The sequence below is a fragment of the Solea solea genome, chromosome 21, assembly GCF_958295425.1.
Source record: "Solea solea chromosome 21, fSolSol10.1, whole genome shotgun sequence".
NCBI lineage: Eukaryota > Metazoa > Chordata > Actinopteri > Pleuronectiformes > Soleidae > Solea > Solea solea.
In genome coordinates, this window is record NC_081154.1 from 17,760,981 (window position 1) to 17,783,660 (window position 22,680).

A 22,680-nucleotide genomic window follows, 5' to 3' on the forward strand; every position below is an offset into this window, starting at 1 on the left:
AGTGGAAGGCAACGATGGGTGGAGTGAATAGGAAAGGTTTGTGAGGAGAACACAAACACAGCAACACAAGGATACACTAGCAGGATACCAGAGAGTGAGAACACTGCTGCTGAGGATGCACAGGCAACGTGTAACAAAGATAATACAATAAATAATATAAAACAGACAGTATAATAGTGTAGAAGCAGGTGTGAATAAACTGCCGATAAAGCACATGGTTACAGTTAGATCTGAAACATTTACTCGATTACTCGCCTCACTAATTTTGATCATCGATTTAACGCTTTGAGGCTTTTTTTTCATGATTAAAACAAGATTTCTGGTTGTTTTCGGCTTCTTAAATGTGAATATTTTCTGCTTTCTCTGCACCATAAAAACAAAGAAATCATTAAAGGTGAATCCTTTTGGTGTGTGGACAAAAACACAAACCAGCGTGTGACCAATCTTTGACCTCCTCTTGTTCAGCAAACGCCACAGACTCAGTGTCTTAATACAGACGCACGTCTCAAAGTGGGAAAAAACAAACAAAGGTTATTTTCTTAATAAAGACAAACGTTAAAGCTCTCAATTTTAAAAAAATGTATTTGGTCCATTTGAACCTGAGATTGAAAATGAAACATACATTAGTTTGTACACATATATTCATGTCCGTCAATAAAATATATCTCACATTAATCAGAGATCCACCTTTTTCAGCATTTGTTTTCATTTTCTCTTTGTTTCTACTTTGACTTTTTTTTTTACAGGTTTAAAAGGGTCAGTTCATTTTATTTTTTTTAAATCACTGTGTGGCTTATATTTGCAGTCTGTACAAGTTACAAGGAGGAAATCCAACACAAGAGAGAAGGCGTCGCCTGCTGTGCTGGCAGCAGCAGCAGCAGCAGCAGCAGCAGCAGGGGGCGCCCCTGAGCGACAGGAGAGTCCACATCACTGTGTAACACACAAGATTCTGCTCATCATTGGACACAAGCAAGAGCCAAAATGACTGTTATGACGAGAACAAGTAAAAAAAAACAACAACAACACAAAAACAATGTCATGTGTTTGCAGGTGTTTCAGTGCACGTTCACTTCTCCTTAAACTCGTCCCTACAACTCAAGCCTTAAATGATCACAAACCTTTCATTATGTGTCATTCATCCACAGTTTTCATTACCTGGGCCTGGAAATCATGTGTACAAATAAATTACACACTATATTCACAGCTACTTTGCCGTGACACACACACACACACACACTCATAGACGACAGTGGCCATTGCACTTCCTGTTTCTTTGGGAGACATTTTTTTGTTTACACTCACAGCAGAGAGGACGGCGCTCGGGACACCAGGCGTTTATTTAGCTGAACATCGCTGAGGTCACTGAGGTCAAGTCCTGATCTGAACCATGGTGTTCTGGCGCCCCCTGTATCTAAAAACACGTTGCAGGTGCCTAAAGAATAAAGTGGTGAGGCAGACGGAAAACAGGAGCTGCTGCTTCACTGCTGCCTCATTTGCAAAGTTTGTGTGACTTCAAACACTGTTGGCGTAATTCCACCGGCTCTACTCGCCTCGGCACGACATGACACGACACGGTTTAGGTTACATCTCCGCTGCAAAAAAAGTACCTACTTAATGAGGACGGAGTCATCACTGCACGACCAATCATCGCATAGTTACCTACTTTTGAAACCTCACCTGAGCAGGGACTAAAAATAGTACCTGGTACCAGGTGCTATGCTAGTGGAAACGCTACTGAAACCGTGCCGTGGTGAGGCGAGTAGAGCCGGTGGAAATACACCATTAGTGATGGAAGCAGCAGTGCATAACCAACTACTGTGTGCTGCAGGGACTCCGGGGTTTACGAGGCTACATGAACTTCAGATTCTATCCGAGCAGAAAAGTCTTAATAGCGAGAAGCTGTGACAGACGTTTCCCCGAACGATCCCTCACTGTGCGGCTCCTCCGAGCGTTCTAGCATCAGCTTTCAAGTTTAATTTTTCTTATTTCACAACATAAAACATCGTACCACATGGATCTCTCCTCCCTCTCCGAGACTCGTCTATGTCGTTATGGCAACGAATGAGCAAGAGCTTTGTGACGGTGGGGGAAACCGTGAAAAAAAGATGTGCGCGAAACAGCCGAGGGGAAATAACGCAAACACTGATGCTAAAGAGAAACAAAATAACATGAAGACTGTGTGCTGTTGCAAACGAAGAATGGTCCCTGACCTTCCAGAGTAAAACAGACACTGACTCATCCTCTCACAGACGACATGGACAAAGCGTGACAAGCAGTCAAACCCTCGCCGATCTTCCGTACCACACAAAGAAAAACAAAACTCAAACGCCGAGCATGTCTGAGGAAACACAAAGACGCTCTTGTAATGACTTGACCCCAAAACTGAAGCCGGTACAAATTGAATTGAACAGACAGAGATAGGTTCAGAGGTTTCTTCTTCTTCTTGTCTCAGCAAAAGTTAACTGAAATATTATTCATTCATCCTATTCATCCTATTCATCAATTATCAAAAGAGAGGAAAAGTAAAGTCAATGTAGACTGACTGAAACAGCCGGATGGAGGACTCTGTGTGCGGTTACTAATGTCTGGCTTCACTGGGAGCAAAAGCTGCATTCCATTTAACTCGGAACTCGGACTTTTGTTAGTAACAGCAGTCAATAACAACACTCTACACACACACACACACACACACACACACACGCACACCTGTCTCCGACTCTGCCTGAGGTTCTGCTCCTCTTCCGCTGACTGTACACACTGTGAGTTTGGTCCTGAGCTAGGGGGCGCTACAGAGCACTGTGCTGATGGAGGGAGGGGACTCACGACGCTATGATGAACGATGGCTTTGTTTGTTGACATGAAAACACACATGTGGACGAGACCGTGGCGCGGTTAGTGTGCGAGACACGTTAAACTGATAGTGTGTTACCAGTGCTCTGGCTCAAATCAGCAAACATGAAACACCAAGTGTGAGTGAAAACTGCAACTCAGGGTCTTGGCTCGTTCAGTACCATACTGAGGTGAACTGTCCTCCTATTCTCCTCCTCCTGTCCGCCTTCCGCTTCCATCACAGAGGGCGCGACAGGGGGGAGGAAGTGTCTGATGTCTGCAGTTGATTGGCTCATAAGATGTGAATGTGCCGGTGATTGGCTCAGTAGTTACAGCACTCCATGCTGGCTTTAGCGGAGCTCGTCGACAGTCGGCTGATCTCCGAGCAAATAAAAAGGTAGGAGCGAGGTCTGTTGCACGTACAGCGCTTGTACAATAGACGTCCAGACTGTAAAGTGGTCTGAGGCGGATCCTTGGAAGGTGCCTCACAGAGTGACCGTTCTGCGTGTATGTCGCGGTCATTTCACACGGTCCGCTCATTTCATCCTCGACATGGCACAGACACTTGGCAAGGGACCGAGTACAGAAGGGGTGGATGAAGACGTCAGCGTCAGCAGGTGAGCGCAGAACGGCTTCCTGCTCATGCTCTACATTCACGTGTGTTCATTCAACACACACACACACACACACACATACACGCACACGTTCCCTGTGTTAGGACTGCACACTCCGCGGCCTACGTTTCCAGTGTTCAGACACTTCATAGTGTTTGTGTGAGTAGAAGGTGAAGTGGGCGGTGGTCATAGAGGCCTGGGCCGATGCAGACCATCAATGTCAGGAGTGAGCTGTGGGCTGTGGGACGCTTTCGTCGGGGTCCAGTCCCCCAAAGACGCCTGGGCCGCCTTACGGTGAGCCAGGCGGTGCGTTATCGAGAAACCGGCGTTACCCTCCAGCTGTGAAAGCACGACCAGCACCTGCCTGCAGGGGGAGACAGAGTGCACACAGAAAGGGAAACTCATCAGTAAACAAACAGGTGTACCTGAGTCTGTTATTACTCTGCCTCTGTTTGATGATTTCTTATGATTCTTTGGACCTTCAGACTCCACAGCAGCGACAGACATCTCGTATCAAGCTGCTTGACTCTCACCCCGTAACCCACAACACTAAAACCAAAGCCTAGATCAAACTGGGTGAATTTAGATGACTATGCAGCATCATCGTTTGCTGCACCTGTACCAAATGTTCCCGGAGCTTGTAATCTACTGAGTATGGCTTTGACGACAAAGGTCTTCCAGAGAAGAGAGTACCTGTGTAGAGGCGGGACACTGTCGATGGTCTTGAGGCTGCCGCGCGTAGACACCACGTTGAAGCTTTCAGTGCAGTCACAGGAGACGTGGAGGTAGTATTTGGGGTGGCGGTTCTCCACCACTACTATGAGCCCCGCCCAGCCATGGGTCAGGTAGTAACATGTCATGCCTTCACGTCCCTGAGAGGAAAGAAGAAGACTCCATCAATGACGTGTCGGACAGAAAACATCATGTGTTTTTTTTGTGTACTCAGATGGTGAGAGAGAGAATCTGCAGAAAAAAAAATATAATATTTATGTCAAAATGAATGTTATGCTCATGTGTTCCAATTCAGCTGACACACTAAAGCTCTATGTGTGTGTGTGTGCACTCTGCTCAGTCTTTTCTCAAACTACAGAATTTTCAGCTTGACAAATATATATATATATATATATATATATATATATATATATATATATATATATATATATATATTATATTATATCATATCTAAATAGGACTGTGTATGTGTGTGTCTTTGTGCATTTGTGTAAGTGTCTTCTTTTCCTTTCGGCTGCTCCCTTCAGGGGTCGCCACAGCGAATCAACCTCCTCCATCTCACCCTGTTCTCTGTATCCCCCTCTCTCACACCAGCTAACTTCATGTCCTCTTTCACTACATCCATAAACCTTCTCTTTGGTCTTCCTCTGGACCTCCTGCCTGGCAGTTCCAACCCCAGCATCCTTCTTCCAATATACTCACTATCCCTCCTCTGTACAAGACCAAACCATCTCATTCTGGCCTCTCTGACCTTATCTCCAAAACATCTAACATGTGCTGTTCCTCTGATTGACTCATTCCTGATCCTATCCATCTTCGTCACTCCCAAAGAGAACCTCAACATCTTCATCTCTGCTTCCTGTCTTTTCCTCAGTGCCACTGTCTCTAGACCATACATCATCGCTGGTCTCACCACTGTCTTGTATATCTTTCCTTTCATTCTGGCTGATACTCTTTTATCACACATTTCAAATCCTCCACCTTCTTTATCTCCACTCCCTGTAGCCTCAGGGTTCCACTTGGGTTCCTCTCATTCACACACATATATTCTGTCTTGCTGCGACTAACCTTCATTCCTCTCCTTTCTAGAGCATATCTCAACCTCTGGAGCTTTTCCTCCACCTGGTCTCTGCTCTCACCACAGATCACAATGTAATTTGCAAACATCATAGTCCATGGCGATTCCTGTCTTACCTCATCTGTCAGTCTGTCCATCACCACCGCAAACAAGAAGGGACTCAGAGCCGAACCCTGATGTAGTCCTACCTCCACCTTGAACTTCTCTGTCACACCTACAGCACACCTCACCGCTGTCTCACAGTTGGCATACATGTCCTGCACCAGTCTAACATACTTCTCTGCCACTCCAGACTTCCTCATACAGTACCATAGTTCCTCTCTCGGCACCCTGTCATAGGCTTTTTCCAGATCTACAAAGGCACAATGCAGCTCCCTCTGACCTTCTCTGTATTTCTCTACCAGCATTCTTAAAGCAAATGCTGCATCTGTAGTACTCTTTCTAGGCATGAAACCATACTGTTGCTCACAAATGCTGACTTCTGCTCTCAGTCTAGTTTCCACTACTATTTCCCATAACTTCATTGTATGGCTCATCAACTTTATTCCTCTATAGTTACTGCAATTCTGAACATCTCCCTTATTCTTAAAAATGGGCACCATCACACTTCTTCTCCATTCCTCAGGCATCCCCTCACTCTCTAAGATCCTGTTGAATAGTCTAACCAGAAACTCTACTGCCTCCTCTCCTAGATACTTCCATACCTCCACAGGTATATCATCAGGACCAACTGCCTTTCCATTCTTCATCCTCTTCAATGCCCCCCTCACTTCATCTTTACTAATCTCTGCTACTTCATGGTTCATAGTAGTTACCTCTTCTACCCTTTGCTCTCTTTCATTTTCCTCATTCATTAGCTCTTTAAAGTACTCTTTCCATCTTCCTATTACTTCTGTGGCACCTGTCAACACATGTCCCTCTCTATCCTTAATCACTCGAACCTGCTGGAAGTCTTTCCCATCTCTATCTCTCTGTTTTGCCAACCCGTATAAATCATGCTCTCCCTCCTTACTTTCCAACCTAGCATACAAGTCATCATACGCCCTTTGTTTGGCCTTTGCCACCTCTACCTTTACCTTGTGCTGCATCTCCCTGTAACTCCTGTCTGCTCTCTTAAGTCTCCTCAGTTTCCCACTTTTTCTTTGCTAACCTCTTTCTCTTTATATACTCCTGCACTTCCCCATTCCACCACCAAGTCTCCTTATCTACTTTCCTTCCAGACGACACACCAAGTACTCTCCTACCTGTCTCCCTGATTACATTAGCTGTAGTTGTCCAGTCATCTGGGAGCTCTCCCTGACCACCCAGATTCTTTCTCAACTCCTCCCTGAAAGCCACAGAACAGTCCTCTCTTTTCAGCTTCCACCACTTTGTCCTTTGTTCTGCCTTTGTCCTCTTCGTCTTCCTTGTCACCAGATTCATCCTGTAAACCACCATCCTATGCTGACTTGCTACACTCTCACCCATCACTACTTTGCAGTCACTGATCTCCTTCAGATTACATCGTCTATACAAGATGTAGTCTACCTGTGTGCTCCGACCTCCACTCTTATAAGTTACCCTATGCTCATGCCTCTTCTGGAAAAAAGTATTCACTACAGCCATTTCCATCCTTTTTGCAAAGTCTACCACCATCTGTCCCTCTGTGTTCCTGTCTTGGATACCAAACCTGCCCATCACTCCTTCATCACCTCTATTTCCTGCACCAACATGTCCATTGAAGTCTGCACCAATTACCACTCTCTCACCTCTGGGGATATTCTGCATCACTTCATCTAACTCACTGCAGAATGTTTCCTTCTCCTCTAATTCACATCCCACCTGTTTAACATTTAACATCACACCTTCAATTTCAAGCTTCAGACTCATCAGTCTATCTGACACTCTTTTCACTTCCAGGACATTCCTAAAAAACTCCTCTTTTAGGATAACCCTTACTCCATTTCTCTTTCAATCAATACCATAGTAGTACAACTTAAAACCTGCACCTAAGCTTCTCGCCTTGCTACCTTTCCACCTGGTCTCCTGGACACACAGTATATCCACCTTCCTTCTCTGCATCATGTCATTCAACGCTCTAGCTTTTCCCGTCATCGTCACAATATTCAAAGTCCCTACTCTCAGTCCCAGACTCTTGCCTTTCCTCTTTCCTCTCTGTTTCTGAACCCGCCTTCCTCCTCTCCTCCTTCGACTTCGACCCACAACAACAAAACAACAAAGTGTGACATTTTGAAAATTCTTTTTTAAATTTGTCACTGATGTTACAAGATAAGAGGTCAAACTGCCTCCACTAAGCCTTGAGCTCTGCGGGCTGCGTGGTTCTCTAATGTTTTGTTTTTGTGACGTTTTTGATGAATAAAAAACATTATAGATGATTCCACTGATTTCAGTGTTGCTTATTTACAACTTCTCACCTCATGTCTTTCCCCTTTGTTTTCCGTGAGGAGGATGATGGCGTCAGCCAGTGTGATGGGGGTTGCCTCCACCTGCTCCACCATCACCTGTCTGGAACTATAGATGGCTAGTATGTAGCCAGGGAAGTCCTGGCTGGGGCGCCGCACCGCTCCACTTGTTGGGCTGGAGACTTTTGAGAAAAAGAGACAGAAATTAGTTTTAGATAAAAAAAAAATGAAGTAAAAGCTCATGTGACTGTAACTTTAACACTGCATCGTTACACCTACTGGGCGTGACCGGACCTCCAGTTGCACTGACGTTCATTTGCCAGTGGTTGAAGGCGCAGCAGACGACGGCATACTCCCCGGGCTCCAGCATCACATCACAGCCCACAAACTTCTTCACCGCTCGTTTGCTGTGGGCCATCAGGCGGCCCAGGGTCAGCTTGTTGCCGCTGCCCAAGGAGGCGCGAAACACCATGATGCACAGGTCCAGCAGGTGGCTGTCCGCCGTGTCCGAGCGCCTGGGGAGGAAGACGCAAGAAAGAGGTTCGACGAGAGCTGGAGAAAAGAGAGCTACGACACTCCAGTAGACTTCTGTGGGAGTCAGAGAGTGAACGATAGTTTCAAACTTGCAGAGTCTGCAGACGCTGCTGCCAGCAAATGGACGACTACTGCCCATAAATCTGGTCAAGTGTTACAGCGGTCGAGATTAAGGAACTACAGATTATACAAAACAGAGCAGCGTGTGTTGTGATTACAGAAAAAAATGTGGTAGTAATGCACAACTGTCTGTTTTAGTTATCTGTGTTCACGGCTTATATTCATCATTACGAAGACTAATGTGCCAGCAGACATGCAGAAAAAATACAAACAGCAAGAGCAAACTCTGTCAAACAAATGGTTGTGTACAGAACTATCGCACATCGCACAAGAAAACAGTCAAACACAACTCGGCTGTTCTAACAGGATCACTCATCTCGTGGGTTTTAATAAAACGTGTCTTGTGGCAGAGACGTCTTTTTTTGAAATAATGTAACTAATAGGGCTATCAATCACTTTAAATCATTCTGATCACATGATTGCCCACATTTATTTTTGGGCAATCATTGGAGGTTAATCACACATTTTTACCACACATGACAAACACAGTCTAGAATAATCTCAAGAATGACCTCACAGAATAAATATGCTAAAATGTTAACAAGTGAGGTTTCACAGAGTCTGTAAATTAAGGAGGAGACATTTATAATCACAGAAACATGCCTGTGTTGGTCACATATTTAAAAAGATAAAAGACGCGTTCTGTATTGAATAAATACGGAACACACTTTGTTCCTTACCTTTAATAATCAACTAATAGTCCACTAATGAAGATTATGCAATCTGTATAAGGGAAAATAAACCCCTCCTCCATCTGTCTGGCATTCATTACTATCAACAGAAAACACACACTTTCAACTGCAACGGTGACGCGGTGAGACGTAAAGGTTAACTCAAACGGAGAACACTGCTGCTGCTCAGGCGGAAAAAAAAAACATAATAAAAAAATGGTAAAATAAATAATAATAATACTAATAACAATAATACACTTTATTGATATAGCACTTTTCTTCACAGATGTTACAAAGTGCTCAATCAAGCCTAATTACATAAGTCTTCACAGTTCTGGGCAGCTCTCGCATGTTTTCACAGCTTTGGAGCTGCCACAGAAAAGGCGTGTGTGTGGCTTGAAATGATGCCGTGTTAACGGAAAACGTTTAAAAACAACAAAGACAAAGATCGTATAGGTGACGCTCTGGCTTCACTGTACCTGCTTCCTTCCTGGAAGAGGGCGAACTCCAGCGCGGTCCTCTCCAGCACAGTGAGGGATGTGACGGTGATTGGTCCGTTGGCCTTGTTGGGGAAGCAGCCTTGCAGCCTGACCTCCTGCCAGTCTGAGTGGATCTTACAGATGTCCACTGAGTCAAAGTATCTGTGGGAGGACGAGGAGGCAGAAAAAGAGAGAGAAAGGAGAGCTGTGTTTAGATGCATGCATTCATCAAACACTCTTTTTGTCATGAGTTGAGTCGTATCATATAACATGAACTGCTAACCACTGGCATTATTAGCCTCTGTACTGCAGCTAAACAGTTTACCCCATTTTTTCCCTTCAAAGACAAAGCCCACAGGAGGCGTGTTCTTATTGTGTTCTTAATGTTATCAATAATAAGGATGAATGCTACTTTTCCAATTGATTCACATAAGTCAATACCAGAGTCTCGAAATTTCGTTTATAATGACAATAAAGATGATTCCCTTTCCTTTCCTTTTGATTTTCCACCAGGATTAACACTTTCTCTTTCCACTCAGAAACAAACTAGAGCAGGTGACAGCAGCAGTTTGTCATAAAGAAGGAAACTGAGTGATTATTTTAGTGTCAGAGGAAACGACAAACAGCAAGAAAACAGATGAGATTGTCCTCGACCTCAACCTCAACAACCTCAACGCAAACATGGGTCCTTCTCTCATTTTGTCTGGTCCTCACGCTCTGTCACATCTTTTGGGTTAAGGCACTTAGTTGTGACGGCTAAGGTAAGGGTAAGGGGCTAAGAATGTGTGTATCAATCACACATTCTGTGCCTCCATCATGAAAGGGACGTTTGAGAGTTAATTCACCTGCACTCAGTTCATAAAAGCTGTAACACTTGCTCCTCTAAACATCTGGTGCTGTGGAGACAAGGTCAGAGGAAGTGGTGCATTTTACATCCCTAACCGTTGTGTGTCTGGAATAAACAAAAGTGGGTGAGTGCGACGTTCGCAGCTACAGGCACGATGGCCCAAATTCACCGGCCATCATAGCAGCGGGTTCAGATATCAACTGCAAAGTCTTCTACAAATATGATGCCGTGACTCCTGAAGGTCTCAGGGCAGACGGGCAAGACTGAGCAAGTGAATTCATCCGCTCACACTGAGACTCATCTATCCTCATGTACTTAAGGCTGCCCCTCAGCTGACGTCCTCTGACCTGCTGCAGTTTCACTTTGATTAGTTTGTGATTTTTTCTGATGGTTAAAATCCAATTTCATGTTACATCAGTGATAGTAGAGCTTTGAATCACTCAGCTCCGCACCGTCACTTATGCAGAATGAATGTAAACAGATGTAAATAAAAAAAAACTTCCTATTTCATTTTTTTCGTAGTTTGATGACCTTTCTGTCTGTCCTGTTTCGATTTATATCTTCTTGCTATTCCCTTCTCCTTTCTATCTCCTGTGTTAACCAATTTAAAACTAAATTGGTGAATATAAGGCTTAATAAAAAATTGTAACTAGCTACCTGCTGAACAAATGGAACGGTCTTAAAAATAGTGAAGGTAAACAAGTAAAAGCAAATAAAATGGAGGTGGAAGAAGAGAAACAAATGTAAAAGTGTTTAATACACAATACTAGCTAGTCACGTACTTACACAAAAGCTCTATGCAGTTCTTGCAACACATCCATGTCATGTGATGAAGGAATGCACAGTGCATGTAGGGGGTGTGGCCTCATTAGTATGCAGTAAGTTGTGTGCTCGTTGCATGTGATCGTGGAATTCACCGTGTTTGCATTAAATCTGATCGTTTTAGCCACGATTATGCAACAATACCTTATTTACCAACTACGTTTAAGTTCCCAACCTTAATTTTGAACATTTTGTTCCCGCAAATTCCCATGGAAAGTTTATTCTTTTGAAAATTCCTGGAATTTTGCAACCCTAGGTGTGACTGAATGTTGCCCGCTTGCAGATTTCTCAGGAAGGATATTAATATCAGGTTTGAACAGAGCCTAAAAAGTGATTACTCATCTTTAATTTGATTACTGAGGTACTACTATATTAAAAAATGTGGTTCATTTTGCATATTCTAGATCTAGAATGAAGCCACTGTAAACCAACTGTTTCCTGAGGTGGAACAAAAAGACTGGCTCTCACTTTATGAAGTCGCTGTACTCCATCCAGAAGACGCCCTCACTGCTGCCATTAGGCATGAGCTCATTACGCAGGTGCTTCGGCCAGTCCGTCCACTCGTCTGACCAGTTGCCGTTCCACGAGAAGCGGCCCCAGGGGTTTCTCAGCCGCAACAACCTGAAGCACAGGGAGGATCATTACACCCAGCGAAGCTTCAACTGTCATACTGCTCACTTTTGACAACAGGCATGCGTTTACTGCCTGCTTTTGTCGGTGAAAAACAGAGATGCAGCGTTGGGGAAAGCCATACTGTGCAGGTGCATCACTGTTCACTGAAGGCTTTTCATCCTCTAACGTGACTGAATAGGAAGAGAAGCTCGTCTTCTAACCAGTTTCATTCCCGCCTCCTCTGTTCTGCATGCTGATGTGTCCGAGAGCAAAACAATGAAACCCAAATTGCTCCTGGCTGCTGTGCCAAAATAATGAGAATGATGACTGGAGAAAAAAAAAAAAACCGTGGGATGTGTGGAATTAAAACAGGGGCCTGATGAAGCCTCCTGACTCTGCTCCGTCACTTTCTCTCTGTTTCCCCCTCTCTCACATTTGTAACACCAAGAACAATGTTTTATCTGCCAAAGGAGGAGCCTGTAGAAAACTGGACTAGTGTAAAACACTGAGTGATCAAGACTAGAAAAGCACCTTAAGTCAACAGCTTGACTCTCTTTTAAAGCAACAGATTAAAGGTGAAGTAAATGTTAAAGTCTCTGTAATATGATCAACATATCTTCTCGTCTGAAAATGTTTTTAATGACTTCAAATCATGTTAACATGACTCTGACCACAGTGTGTGATAGGAAAAGCAGTGTTTCACATGCTGCTGTCCAGAATTTGAGCCTTTCTGTGTGGAGACACACACTAGAGAAGCTAGGGATCAAACTGCCAACCTTCTGGTTAGAAGACAAGCTGCTCTACCTCCTGAACCCACAGCCACGGGTTGAAACGGAAGAAATAAAGAACAAAGGAAACTAGAAGAACTCAGAGTTGGTCCATCAGTACCTGTAACCCTGCACGTCTCGTACATCCAGGATGGAATATGCATGTCGAGGCCGCAGACCCAGAGACTCATAGACCGCATCATCTACCTTCATGTTGCCTCCTCCACAAGATGCACCCATCAGAAACCTGTAACACAAGGACAACATGCAGTGGGACTGGAAGGTCATGTTGGAATCATGCAGTGTATCCTTGACAATCTTGATTATTGATTGAAACTCCACAGCCGCCTGTACAAACCATGTTCACCTTTAGACCTTTGGGGGCCTTAGATTCTGTTTGTGTGGGTGAACTGAAAGTGTAGAATTTCTACATGAAATAAAGATTATGGACATGACCTCTGACCTCTTCTCATCAGAAGAGAGAGAGAAAAATAAATAAACTGTGTCAGACGAGGTTTAGAAAGTCAATAAAAACTTGAAATACTTAAAGACTAGATATTAGTAGTTATGAAAGCATCATCTGAAACCACAGGCCCAGATACATACAGAGCGGGGAGTTCAGAGGGGAGATGCGTTTGAAGTGTTTGAACTAAATGCAAAAACAGGCTTAATTGGCTTGAGTCTGTGGCAGAACACTTACATAACTTGATTTGATTGGCTGACGCACAAACATTTGTCATGTATTATCTATTATCTGTGCACAGTCATCTCTAAAACTTTTGCTGCTCCACATTACTATATGAACAATTTGAATAACTGTTACATTATTAACAGTGGGACAAAAGAAACTGTGTGTTCTGTGTGTTACATCCAGTGTGCTGTGTACAATGCAAACAGCTTAATTTCTGATATTATTTGACGGAAACGTGGATGATACTATTGTTGAATTAATAAACTGTATACTTAAACAGTTTTTCTGACTATTTACGGTCACGATCTACGTACACCAACCTTTCAGGCGTACCTACACACGGTTTTATAAACGAGGCGTCAGATCTGTAGAGGAGAGGAATATAATTCTGTGTCTTACCCGGCCTCTTTGGAGCTGAGCATTTTGGCCCAGATGAGGTCTGTATCAATGGGTTCCTCGCGGGGGTTGGTGGAGCTGACCTGGAGCATGAGGGAGTCACAGGGAGCTCCGGTGAGTGTGGCCAGGCCCTCGATGGCGCGCCCTGCCTGCAAGGCGAAGTAGGAGCCATGGATTTTGGCCAGAGCCTTTTCAATCAGTGCCACCCACAACTGTTTCCTCTGAGCCTGCGAAGACGAGAAAAGATCCAGTGGGAATGTGAGCCAGGCTAGAAGACGGTGCACTCTGTGTGAGGCTTTTAATGCAGTGTTGGCTGTGAGTCATGTGGTTAAAGACCATTCATATTTATCTTCCTCTTATCATCTTGCACATCACAATCCTCTGATGGTTTATGTTGAGGCATGGATCACTTGAGAAATGTACCCAATAACTATTTTTTCCTCTGTTTTCTTCCCATCTAGTTTTTGCTTTGTCTTAGTTTTTCATTTTCAATATTCTTCTGCCTGTGTAACAAATCTGCTGTTGGCTTTAATATGACAATTAAACAGCTTGTTGATATCTGTACACACCTTGAGAATTTATTCATAATATAGTATATTTATTTATCATTAGATCAGGGACACTCTAAGGGAATTGTCTATCTCTTTATCCTCCACATGTGGGTGGAGTCAGTCCCAGCTGACACAGGGAGAAAGGCGAGCTCACACCCTGGAAAGGTCCATCGCAGGACCAACATATGTTATCTATTTCATCCTGTTTCTTATATTGTTCATTGAATTTCTTTGTCTATTCTCTGTGGGTTATTTTGACCCTTGACAGAACGACAGAGGAGCAGCCAACTAGAAACTCACCCTGGGATTAATAAAGTGTTCTGAGTGAACAGGTTTATGTGTGTAAATGTATTCATTACTAAAAATGATTAGGATAAATGCATTCATCTTAATTTAGGTCTTAAGTTTCATAATGAACCAAAACATTACGTCACAGTTCTTATAATACCACAGGAGATCATAGATCATTCAGTGTTTTGCTGTATTGTAGGTCAGTGTAATGGTCTGGATTTATATACTGCTTTTCTAGTCTTGATGACCACTGCAGTTTTTGCCATTCACCCACACACACACACACACACACACACACACACACAGAGCTCAACTATGTGCAGCACCTTTTCTATCATTCACACACTGCGGGCACAGCCGGCAGGAGCGAGTGTCTTGCCCAAGGACACACAGGCACGCAGACTAGCAGAGCCAGGAACAAACATCTGGATCTTCCACTGAGCCTCTGTCGTCCCCAAATGCTATACCGTACAATGTGTGAACTCAAGTATTTAGTGAACAGTGTGTGTATGTCCACGTTCTACCTTACTACAGCTATAGACTGAATTTATTCTGTAGAAAACAGGATGGCGTTTGTGTGTGCTAACTCAATCTAATATTATATATATAATAATATATTTATATTATATATATATTATATATAATATATGTATGTATATATATATATATATATATACATATTATATATAATATATGTATATATATATATATATATACACACACACATATATACATATATATATATTATATATAATATAATATATATAAAGCTAATATTGCACTGTTGTGAGGCTGAACAAAGGAATAAGGTGAACGTGATGTCACAATGGAAACAGTTAACCCGGCATGTGTGTACGGAGCAGGATATTCTCCTGGCTCTAATGTCACGGTGCTACCTTGTGAAGCCCTACCCCAGAGGTCACAAGTCAATTATATACCAATCAGTATCAATTTCATGCTGCACACCACTTAATATCACATTTCTGTATGTTTTTGTTCCATTAATAGATTCATTTTGCATCAAAATAAACTTTTATTTTGAAATGACGTGAAATAATCATCGTAAACATGATTATTTGGATGTGTGTTTCCCCTACAGACCAAACTAGACACACTAGTGTCCCCATAATCCTCTCTACTTCTGACCTGGGAGAAGAGGAGGTAGCCATATTCATCACAGGGGAGCATGTCATCTACTAGCACCGTCGTCCACGTCCCATCTTTACAGAGCCGAACCTGGTAGGCCCCCTCTGGAGAGATGGTCCTGGTGATCATCACCCTCTCCACCAGCTCCGGCCGCTCAGCCAGCACCGCCAGAGCACTCAGGAACCTGAGGACAGAAGAACTCCATCAACCACGGACAGACATGTCGGCTCAGCAAGGACCGAGGACAACAATGAGCTGACGGTCACAGAAAATAAGGAAATATTTATGGAAATTGTGGAATCAAATCGATATCTTTTCACAAGTGAACAATCATGAAAGAGTTTTTCAAAACATCCATGAATAATTTCCCACTGAGCATCAGTAGAAGTTGATGAGTCGAACAGTTTCTTCTGGTTACCTCCACATAACACTCTGTTCACCCTGCAGCCAAAACAAAGCAGTTTGCCTCATGAGCTTGCATCAGAAATTCCGCCTCATCAGAAAATGCTAATTCTTCACACAGCTGAGGACACGAGGACCCAACATCAAAGGAATAGATTTTGAAGTGAACATTTTGTTTAGGATGAAAAATGTAGATTAAGATCATACATTTCTTCGAAGGGCGCTTTCACATCAAGATAGTCCGGTGGAAATTTTACACCTTCATTTAGTTTGGTTCACTTTCACACTGCAGACCAAACCTCCTGGACAACGACACACAGCTCCGCGTTGTGGTCCGCTTCCTGCATTTGGTTCACTTGAAGCGAACCCAGACCTACTTTTTTTAGGCGGACCAGAGTTCGCTTCTTTGAGTCCAGTTGGTTTGGGGAGGTGTGACTGTGCAACCGAACTCTGATCCGCCTAAACGCAGGGCATTGTGGGTAAACACAACCAAAACATACGCACGCGTAGAACGATAGCCGGGAGAAATGTGTGAGTCCACTGTTGCAGCGTATCTGTGTCGTATGTTCACATAAAACCACAGGATTTGATGCAGCTGCATTAACCAACACATGAGCCAGTTTTCTAGTTCACTGTTGTCTCGTCTTCTCCTTCAGTAATTCTGGGAGTGGCTGAATGCTGCGACCCCCAATCGTTGCGAGTCTGGCAGGTGTGAAAACCTAGTGTTTCAACCCCCTTCTTAACAACACAGTTAAAGGTTTACCAAACTAATGAGCTACTGTTGCCATTAGTGATGTGGCCACTATATTTTCAGGTAAATGGAATAGTCCTTTGGCGTCACTTGACAGCGTGTGTTGGTCCGGGTACAGCAGGCGGGATTATGTGGTACTAGTGATGAATAATTACATGGTAAACTTTCAGCAGAATATAAATCAAGACAAGAAAACACAATCTGTGTCTAAGATGTTTACTATCTCATAACTCAATCTGTACTGTCATGGAAGACTTTGAATTCAGAATTCATAACTCCCTACTCTTAAAGAAGAACAACAAAAACATGTCTCTGTCATGAGCTCTATGCTCTAATTCTAAGCATAGGAAACGTATTATTAAAGCTAAATTTCAGCAGTTTAAGTGGCTGCTGATGACCTGAGCCCATTCTTGCTGCTGAAGAAAAACAGAATGAAATGAAAATCCAATTATCTGAGTCATTATGTGACTCTATTGGCTTGTGCTGCAGCCGTAGTCAAGGACACGGGTGACTGACACTGTTTTCTTATGCTGCCATCGGTTGGCTGAGATGTTTGCTGGTTATAAGGGCAAGGTTGTGTGTGTGTGTGTGTGTGTGAGGGTGATAGAGATGCAGCCCGGGAGGAAGAATTTGGGTTAGATTCTGTCACGAGTGAGAGGATTGTGCTCTTGGAGGGTTATTTTTGCTAAGCTGTGTGTGTGTGTGTGTGTGTTCTCTGGATGAAGTGAAAAGTTGTACTGGGACAACGCCGTGCGTACACACAGACACACAAACACACACACACCAAAGGACAAACAAAGCAAGGGCACAGAGATGAAGCCACATGTCCGTGAATAATCTCCCCGTCTCCCTGACATCTGTCCAACTTCCTGTCATTTCATCACAGCCTACTTCCCTTTTCTCTACCTTCACATTTCTCACTTTTCCTCCCTTATTGTCTCACTGCATCACTGTCACAGTCTCCTGGCTTCAGACTGCAGTACTCATCTAAAACAGAGTGTGAGAGAAGTCGCCTGTTGACTGTTTCATCTTCCTCTGACCCTTCACTGAGAGGAAAGAGGAATAAAAACTTCTGAAGTCTCACCAGCAGTTTCCCAGCAGACCTTGCAGGATGTCAGACGGCCGTGGCGTGCGGAAGACGGACCACTTGACGCCTCGGTCTTTGAAATTGCTGCAGTTGATCTCGTGGGGGCGCAGCCACTTTTTGATCCGCTGCTGGACGCTGTCGCCCTCTGGGAAGCCCACGGAGCGAGGTCCCGGGGGGAAGCTGTCATCCACAAAGTTCACCGTGTTCTGAATGAAAGACAAGGGGAGGGGAATGAGGAGAGGGACAGTGGAATTATATATCAACATGAAGAAAAAATGTGACACTGACTAAGCAGAGTCTCCACCACCAGGTTTAATGCAGGACTCCACACGACAGGAGCCTCTTTCACTGTCAGTGAAGCATCACATTTGAACTGTTTGGTTCAAGAGAAATTTTGGAAGATAAGAGTTTTTCTAAATGTAATTCTGGAGAACAGGAAAGTTTTATCTGTCGTATGAGTCATGCGTTTGCTCTCTTACGAGGCTACAAAAAATGTCTGACGGGAGCTGATAAGATCTAACCCCATCGTGCAGATATGCCGTGTGCAACGGTTTGGTTTGGTTCAGTTGAAAAGTCGAAAATACCAAAGAAACTCAGGCTAACCACTGTTCTCGAGTGTCGTTATCGACTGACGCTCACACAAAAAGAACAAACATCCGTCCTGTTACGTACACACGTCACAGTCCGGGGCACGTGTGGAGAACAATAGTGACGGAGATAATGTTTGGGACAGACAGATGTAAAAAAAGTGGTGGATGTCATGACAACTGTGGCGGAAGTGGAAGATTCCGTTTTTGCATGATTGCACAACATGTCCTTAAGAATATCTCGTTTAGTGGAAAGGGAACTTGGCTTGTAACTGGAGGGTTGCCAGTTCGAGTCCCTACCAGGTCAAATGAAGGGCTGGAGTACCCCTGAGCAAAGGTACCCAACCCCCATTGCTGCACTGATCAGTGGCTGCCCGCTGCTCCTAATTCTTTAGAGGGTTTCTAGTAGAGGATGGAGAAGGAATTCCCCCCTGTGGGACTGATAAAGGACTCTTTTTTTTTTTGTGAACCTTTCCACCCCCTAATGTCTGTGGTTAAAAATTTAACAGCACTATGCGTAAGACTGATAATTCACGGTAAAAGTAGCAGTTAGTGCTTTCCCCTGTGTTTCAACTACTTGAAACACATGATACAAAATAGGGATGTACCGAAATGAAATCTGCTAGCCCAAACCAAACAACCGAAAGAAATTATTATGTCAATTCTAGAGCTGCAACTAATAATTATTAAGTAAATGTATAAAGTCATGATGAAGTCATGATTTCATTGTTAAAACATTTCCTATCTCATGCCAGTATCACAATCTTGAACGCTGATATTAGTCCAGTACAGTCGGCGCTCATGACCTATCACACATTGGCATGCAGACGGGCAGTCCCTGGGATCAAACCCTGACCCTATGGACGGAAGATGACCCACTCTACCACTGAACCACAGCAGCGATTGGACCCAAATGTGTAAGTCATGATTTTGAAAACCTGTTCATTCCTAATTGGCAAAAAAAGGAAGGGGGGATGTGTAATGTCATAGCATTTAACCAAAAAGACAAATAAATGAATGAATGAATAAATGAATAAATAATGGGTTGGTGCAACCCAACTCTCTACTGTACACAGGACCCGTACACTCCATGGATACCTTAACAGATCAAGACACCTGATTTGACACACTATCTAGCCATCTAAAACTCCTCTCTACAAACTACAAATAGACACACATGCAACTCTATCTATCTGTGGTTTCACGAGTGGGTTCTGCCAGCTGCAAGCCAGACAGGGGACGGAACCGAGGCACCACCCCACTGGTGGGGCACAGTGAAGCAAACTGATGAGTTGCCGTTCCCCGCAATCCAATTTCCCAGCCTGAATGCAGCATTAGCTATCAGACAGAATCCCTTCTACACTGCTCCTGCTCCTCCACCCTGACAAACCTACTGACTTATGTTATTGTATTAGCTTTAATCACATTCATTTTACAGGCCCGTGTGGATTTAACACAGATGTTGAGCTGGACACATGCAGAGACGTCACTTTAAATCCCTTTCCTGGCCCATGAGAAAAACACAGCAGTGATGCTGCATTAAATTGTCCTGGAGGACACATGTGAGACACTGTTTTTGTGTTTCCATTAGGGGTAGAACCACAATAACTTACTATAAAATAGTAAACTGATAAGAATGTAAGGTGAGGTCCGGGTGGAGCCGTGTTTCTTCAACATCTCATATAGTGTATAGCTTGAAGTCTTGTTGCCACAAACTGAGCAGGAACAGGTCAAGCATCTGAAAAGCAGCATGTCAAAGTATTTTGTGATGTTTCACCATAGATGGCAAAGTAACAAACAAATCTGCTGACTCAGCTGTTAGCTCTTAGTTCAACCCGAACGAGGCAACACACACAGGCCAGACCCAGACCCTGGGCATGATACGGGCCCCCAGGAGCACGTCCAGCCCTCTGGTCCTCCCGGGCTGGTCAGCGTGAGGTTAATTAGAAATTAGAAGATAAACATAATTAGCGGGGCTCTGGAGCATGTGCAGCTAACATTTCCAGAGTTTCCCATAAATGGATCAATGCGCGGAGGCAGAATCAACACTGAACACCTATATTTTATAAATTATACTTCACGCAAAATGTTGAAATTTGCTATCGTTAAAAAATATAATGATAAAAACCATAATAATAATAATAATAATGATATACAGCCATATATTCAGCACTAAAAACACCCATCCTGAGGTGAAGGATTCTTGGTGACATAAATAGTTTAAATGAATCCAGCGCACAGTTACGCACACGGGTGACAGTGGAGCTGCAGCGGGCTGCTGAAGGGCAGAAGGCTGTGTCTGTGATCGGGGGGAAGAAACCTGCTGTATACACCTGAGAAGGCGCGTGACATCATTCAAGAGCAGAGAGTAAAGCGCAGCCTCGGTCCACTGCAGCCGCATCTGAGAGCCACACAGAGGAGACAGGACACCGTTCAGTGCTTCTAAAAGTGTGAAATGCTTGTTTGGTGAGTAGGTTTTTTCAGTACAAGACACACACTGTGCTTTACTTTTCGATGTTCGCATTAGAGTTTTTTGGATCTCTTTTTATTGCGTTCATTACAACGAGAGAGCGATTTTTGTTGGTAATTAACCGGCAAATTTCTGCCTGTTTATAATCATCAGAGTCCATTAACCTGAGAACATTAACCTGTCTCTCAGCCAATGGCCGGCTTCTGAGCGCATGACACATCTGATTAAAAACTGTCTCACTGTTCACTTTTAGTAAGCGCCATTAAACCGGGGACGCCGACCGCCGTAAAAGAAGAAGAAGAAGAGGAGGAAGAGAACCAAAAATCAACATTCACATTCACCAGATCCCTGCAAACGGGGGTGTTCAGTATGACACAGCTCAGATGATCTCACACTGTGGTCTAACCACAGTCTTGATACTGCTACGTAGTGTTTTATTTCATGAAGTGTTATTTAGTCCCCAAGTTATTTTGCTGCACCGTTTTTAAAATGTTAATAGCCCTGTTTGAAGATTAAAAGGTCTTTTATTTAAGATAAATAAATAACTAAATAAAGCAATTGTTGTTTATTCCTAGAGTTTATATTTATATACAGTATATGGCACAGTATAGCAGGATAAGAAAATGTTCTACTTATTAACTTGTAGGGCTTTAATAGCAATAATCACCTTCATGTAGCGGTTACAATCTAAATATGACATACAAGTTGTTGTGGTATTGCATTTAAGATACTGAGTTACTGATAAGTTCAGTATCAGAACTGATAACACGGGGACGGGGGAAACAAACACTCAGAGTCCTGCTGCAGCAGCTGATGCCATTAGTTATTTCCTTCACTAAAGGAAAAGTGGATCGTTTCTGCTCCTCTCCTCTCCCGCTCTGCAGCTAAAAATAGAACAGTCCTGTGTTCACCTTAGTTCCTGCACTCACAGTCATGAGGATCAGGTGTGGTGGGGGTGGACGGGATGCAGTGGGTGACAATTCGGAAGCATATTTGAATAAATTAGGCGAAGAGTGAAGGTGATGAAGGATACGGGATAAAAAGGAGATGGTACTTTGATGAGAGGGGTAGAGCTAGAGTGCTGTAAAACATAGAGGGGGGAAAGATGATGAAAGAAAGAGGAGGTTAAATCATGTTTTACATTAGGAGGAAGGGAAAAGTGGGGATGAGGCATCTCTGATATCCTCCCTTCCTACTGAGCCAACTTCCCTCCCACGCTCACAGCAGTGTGCCCTATGACCTTCAAAGAAAGCATTAATAATGCACTCTGAAGCTCACTTGCCATTGTTAACCTGCAAGTGCAATGGCGGTGTAGTAAGTGGGCATCAAACACCTACATTCTATACATCCAGACAATATAAAAGAATATAAAAGAAACCTGAATATAAAAAGGTCTGGATTCTGCAATAACAACAGTTTTGCCCTAGTTTAGCCCTAGACTGCACAGATTACAGTCTTCATGTGTCTCCAATCACACCTTATTGACAAAGATAATAGAGGATGTCTGTCTGGAGAAGTGGGGGAAAAAAACATCATATGGTCTCATTAAAGATTCCCAATACAAGAGTTGCAAAAGTTAATTTCTGAATTTTGTGATTTCCTTCTGGCGGAGGTTAGGGGCTGTAGTCTGGAAAATTAGACTCTCAGTATCTGCAGCTCATTTAGTGCAGGCCAACATACACCCACTGGTTGTTAAATGTCCCTGCAAACAAAGGCAGTGACAAAGCCTATTAGCATTTCTCTGAAATTACAACAATTGAAGGGGTGGGACAAAAGTGACAAGCACCCTGCGATGCATTAC

At 43.5% G+C, this 22,680-nt stretch overlaps 1 protein-coding gene across 2 annotated transcripts in view; it reads right to left on the reverse strand.

Moving 5' to 3' along the window:
- Positions 1-564: 564 nt before the first annotated feature.
- Positions 565-22,680, reverse strand: part of capn15 (calpain 15) — a 43,287-nt gene continuing 21,171 nt past the window's right edge. For both annotated transcript variants that reach the window (XM_058620538.1, XM_058620537.1), the window contains exons 3-12: positions 17,820-18,028; positions 15,583-15,766; positions 13,598-13,821; positions 12,629-12,754; positions 11,597-11,749; positions 9,460-9,621; positions 7,935-8,170; positions 7,668-7,837; positions 4,137-4,315; positions 565-3,807 (exon numbers count right to left, since the gene is read on the reverse strand). In XM_058620538.1, coding sequence (XP_058476521.1) covers positions 3,630-3,807; positions 4,137-4,315; positions 7,668-7,837; positions 7,935-8,170; positions 9,460-9,621; positions 11,597-11,749; positions 12,629-12,754; positions 13,598-13,821; positions 15,583-15,766; positions 17,820-18,028 — 1,821 coding nt within the window. In that variant the 3' untranslated portion in view covers positions 565-3,629. The remainder of the gene's footprint in view (positions 3,808-4,136; positions 4,316-7,667; positions 7,838-7,934; positions 8,171-9,459; positions 9,622-11,596; positions 11,750-12,628; positions 12,755-13,597; positions 13,822-15,582; positions 15,767-17,819; positions 18,029-22,680) is intronic.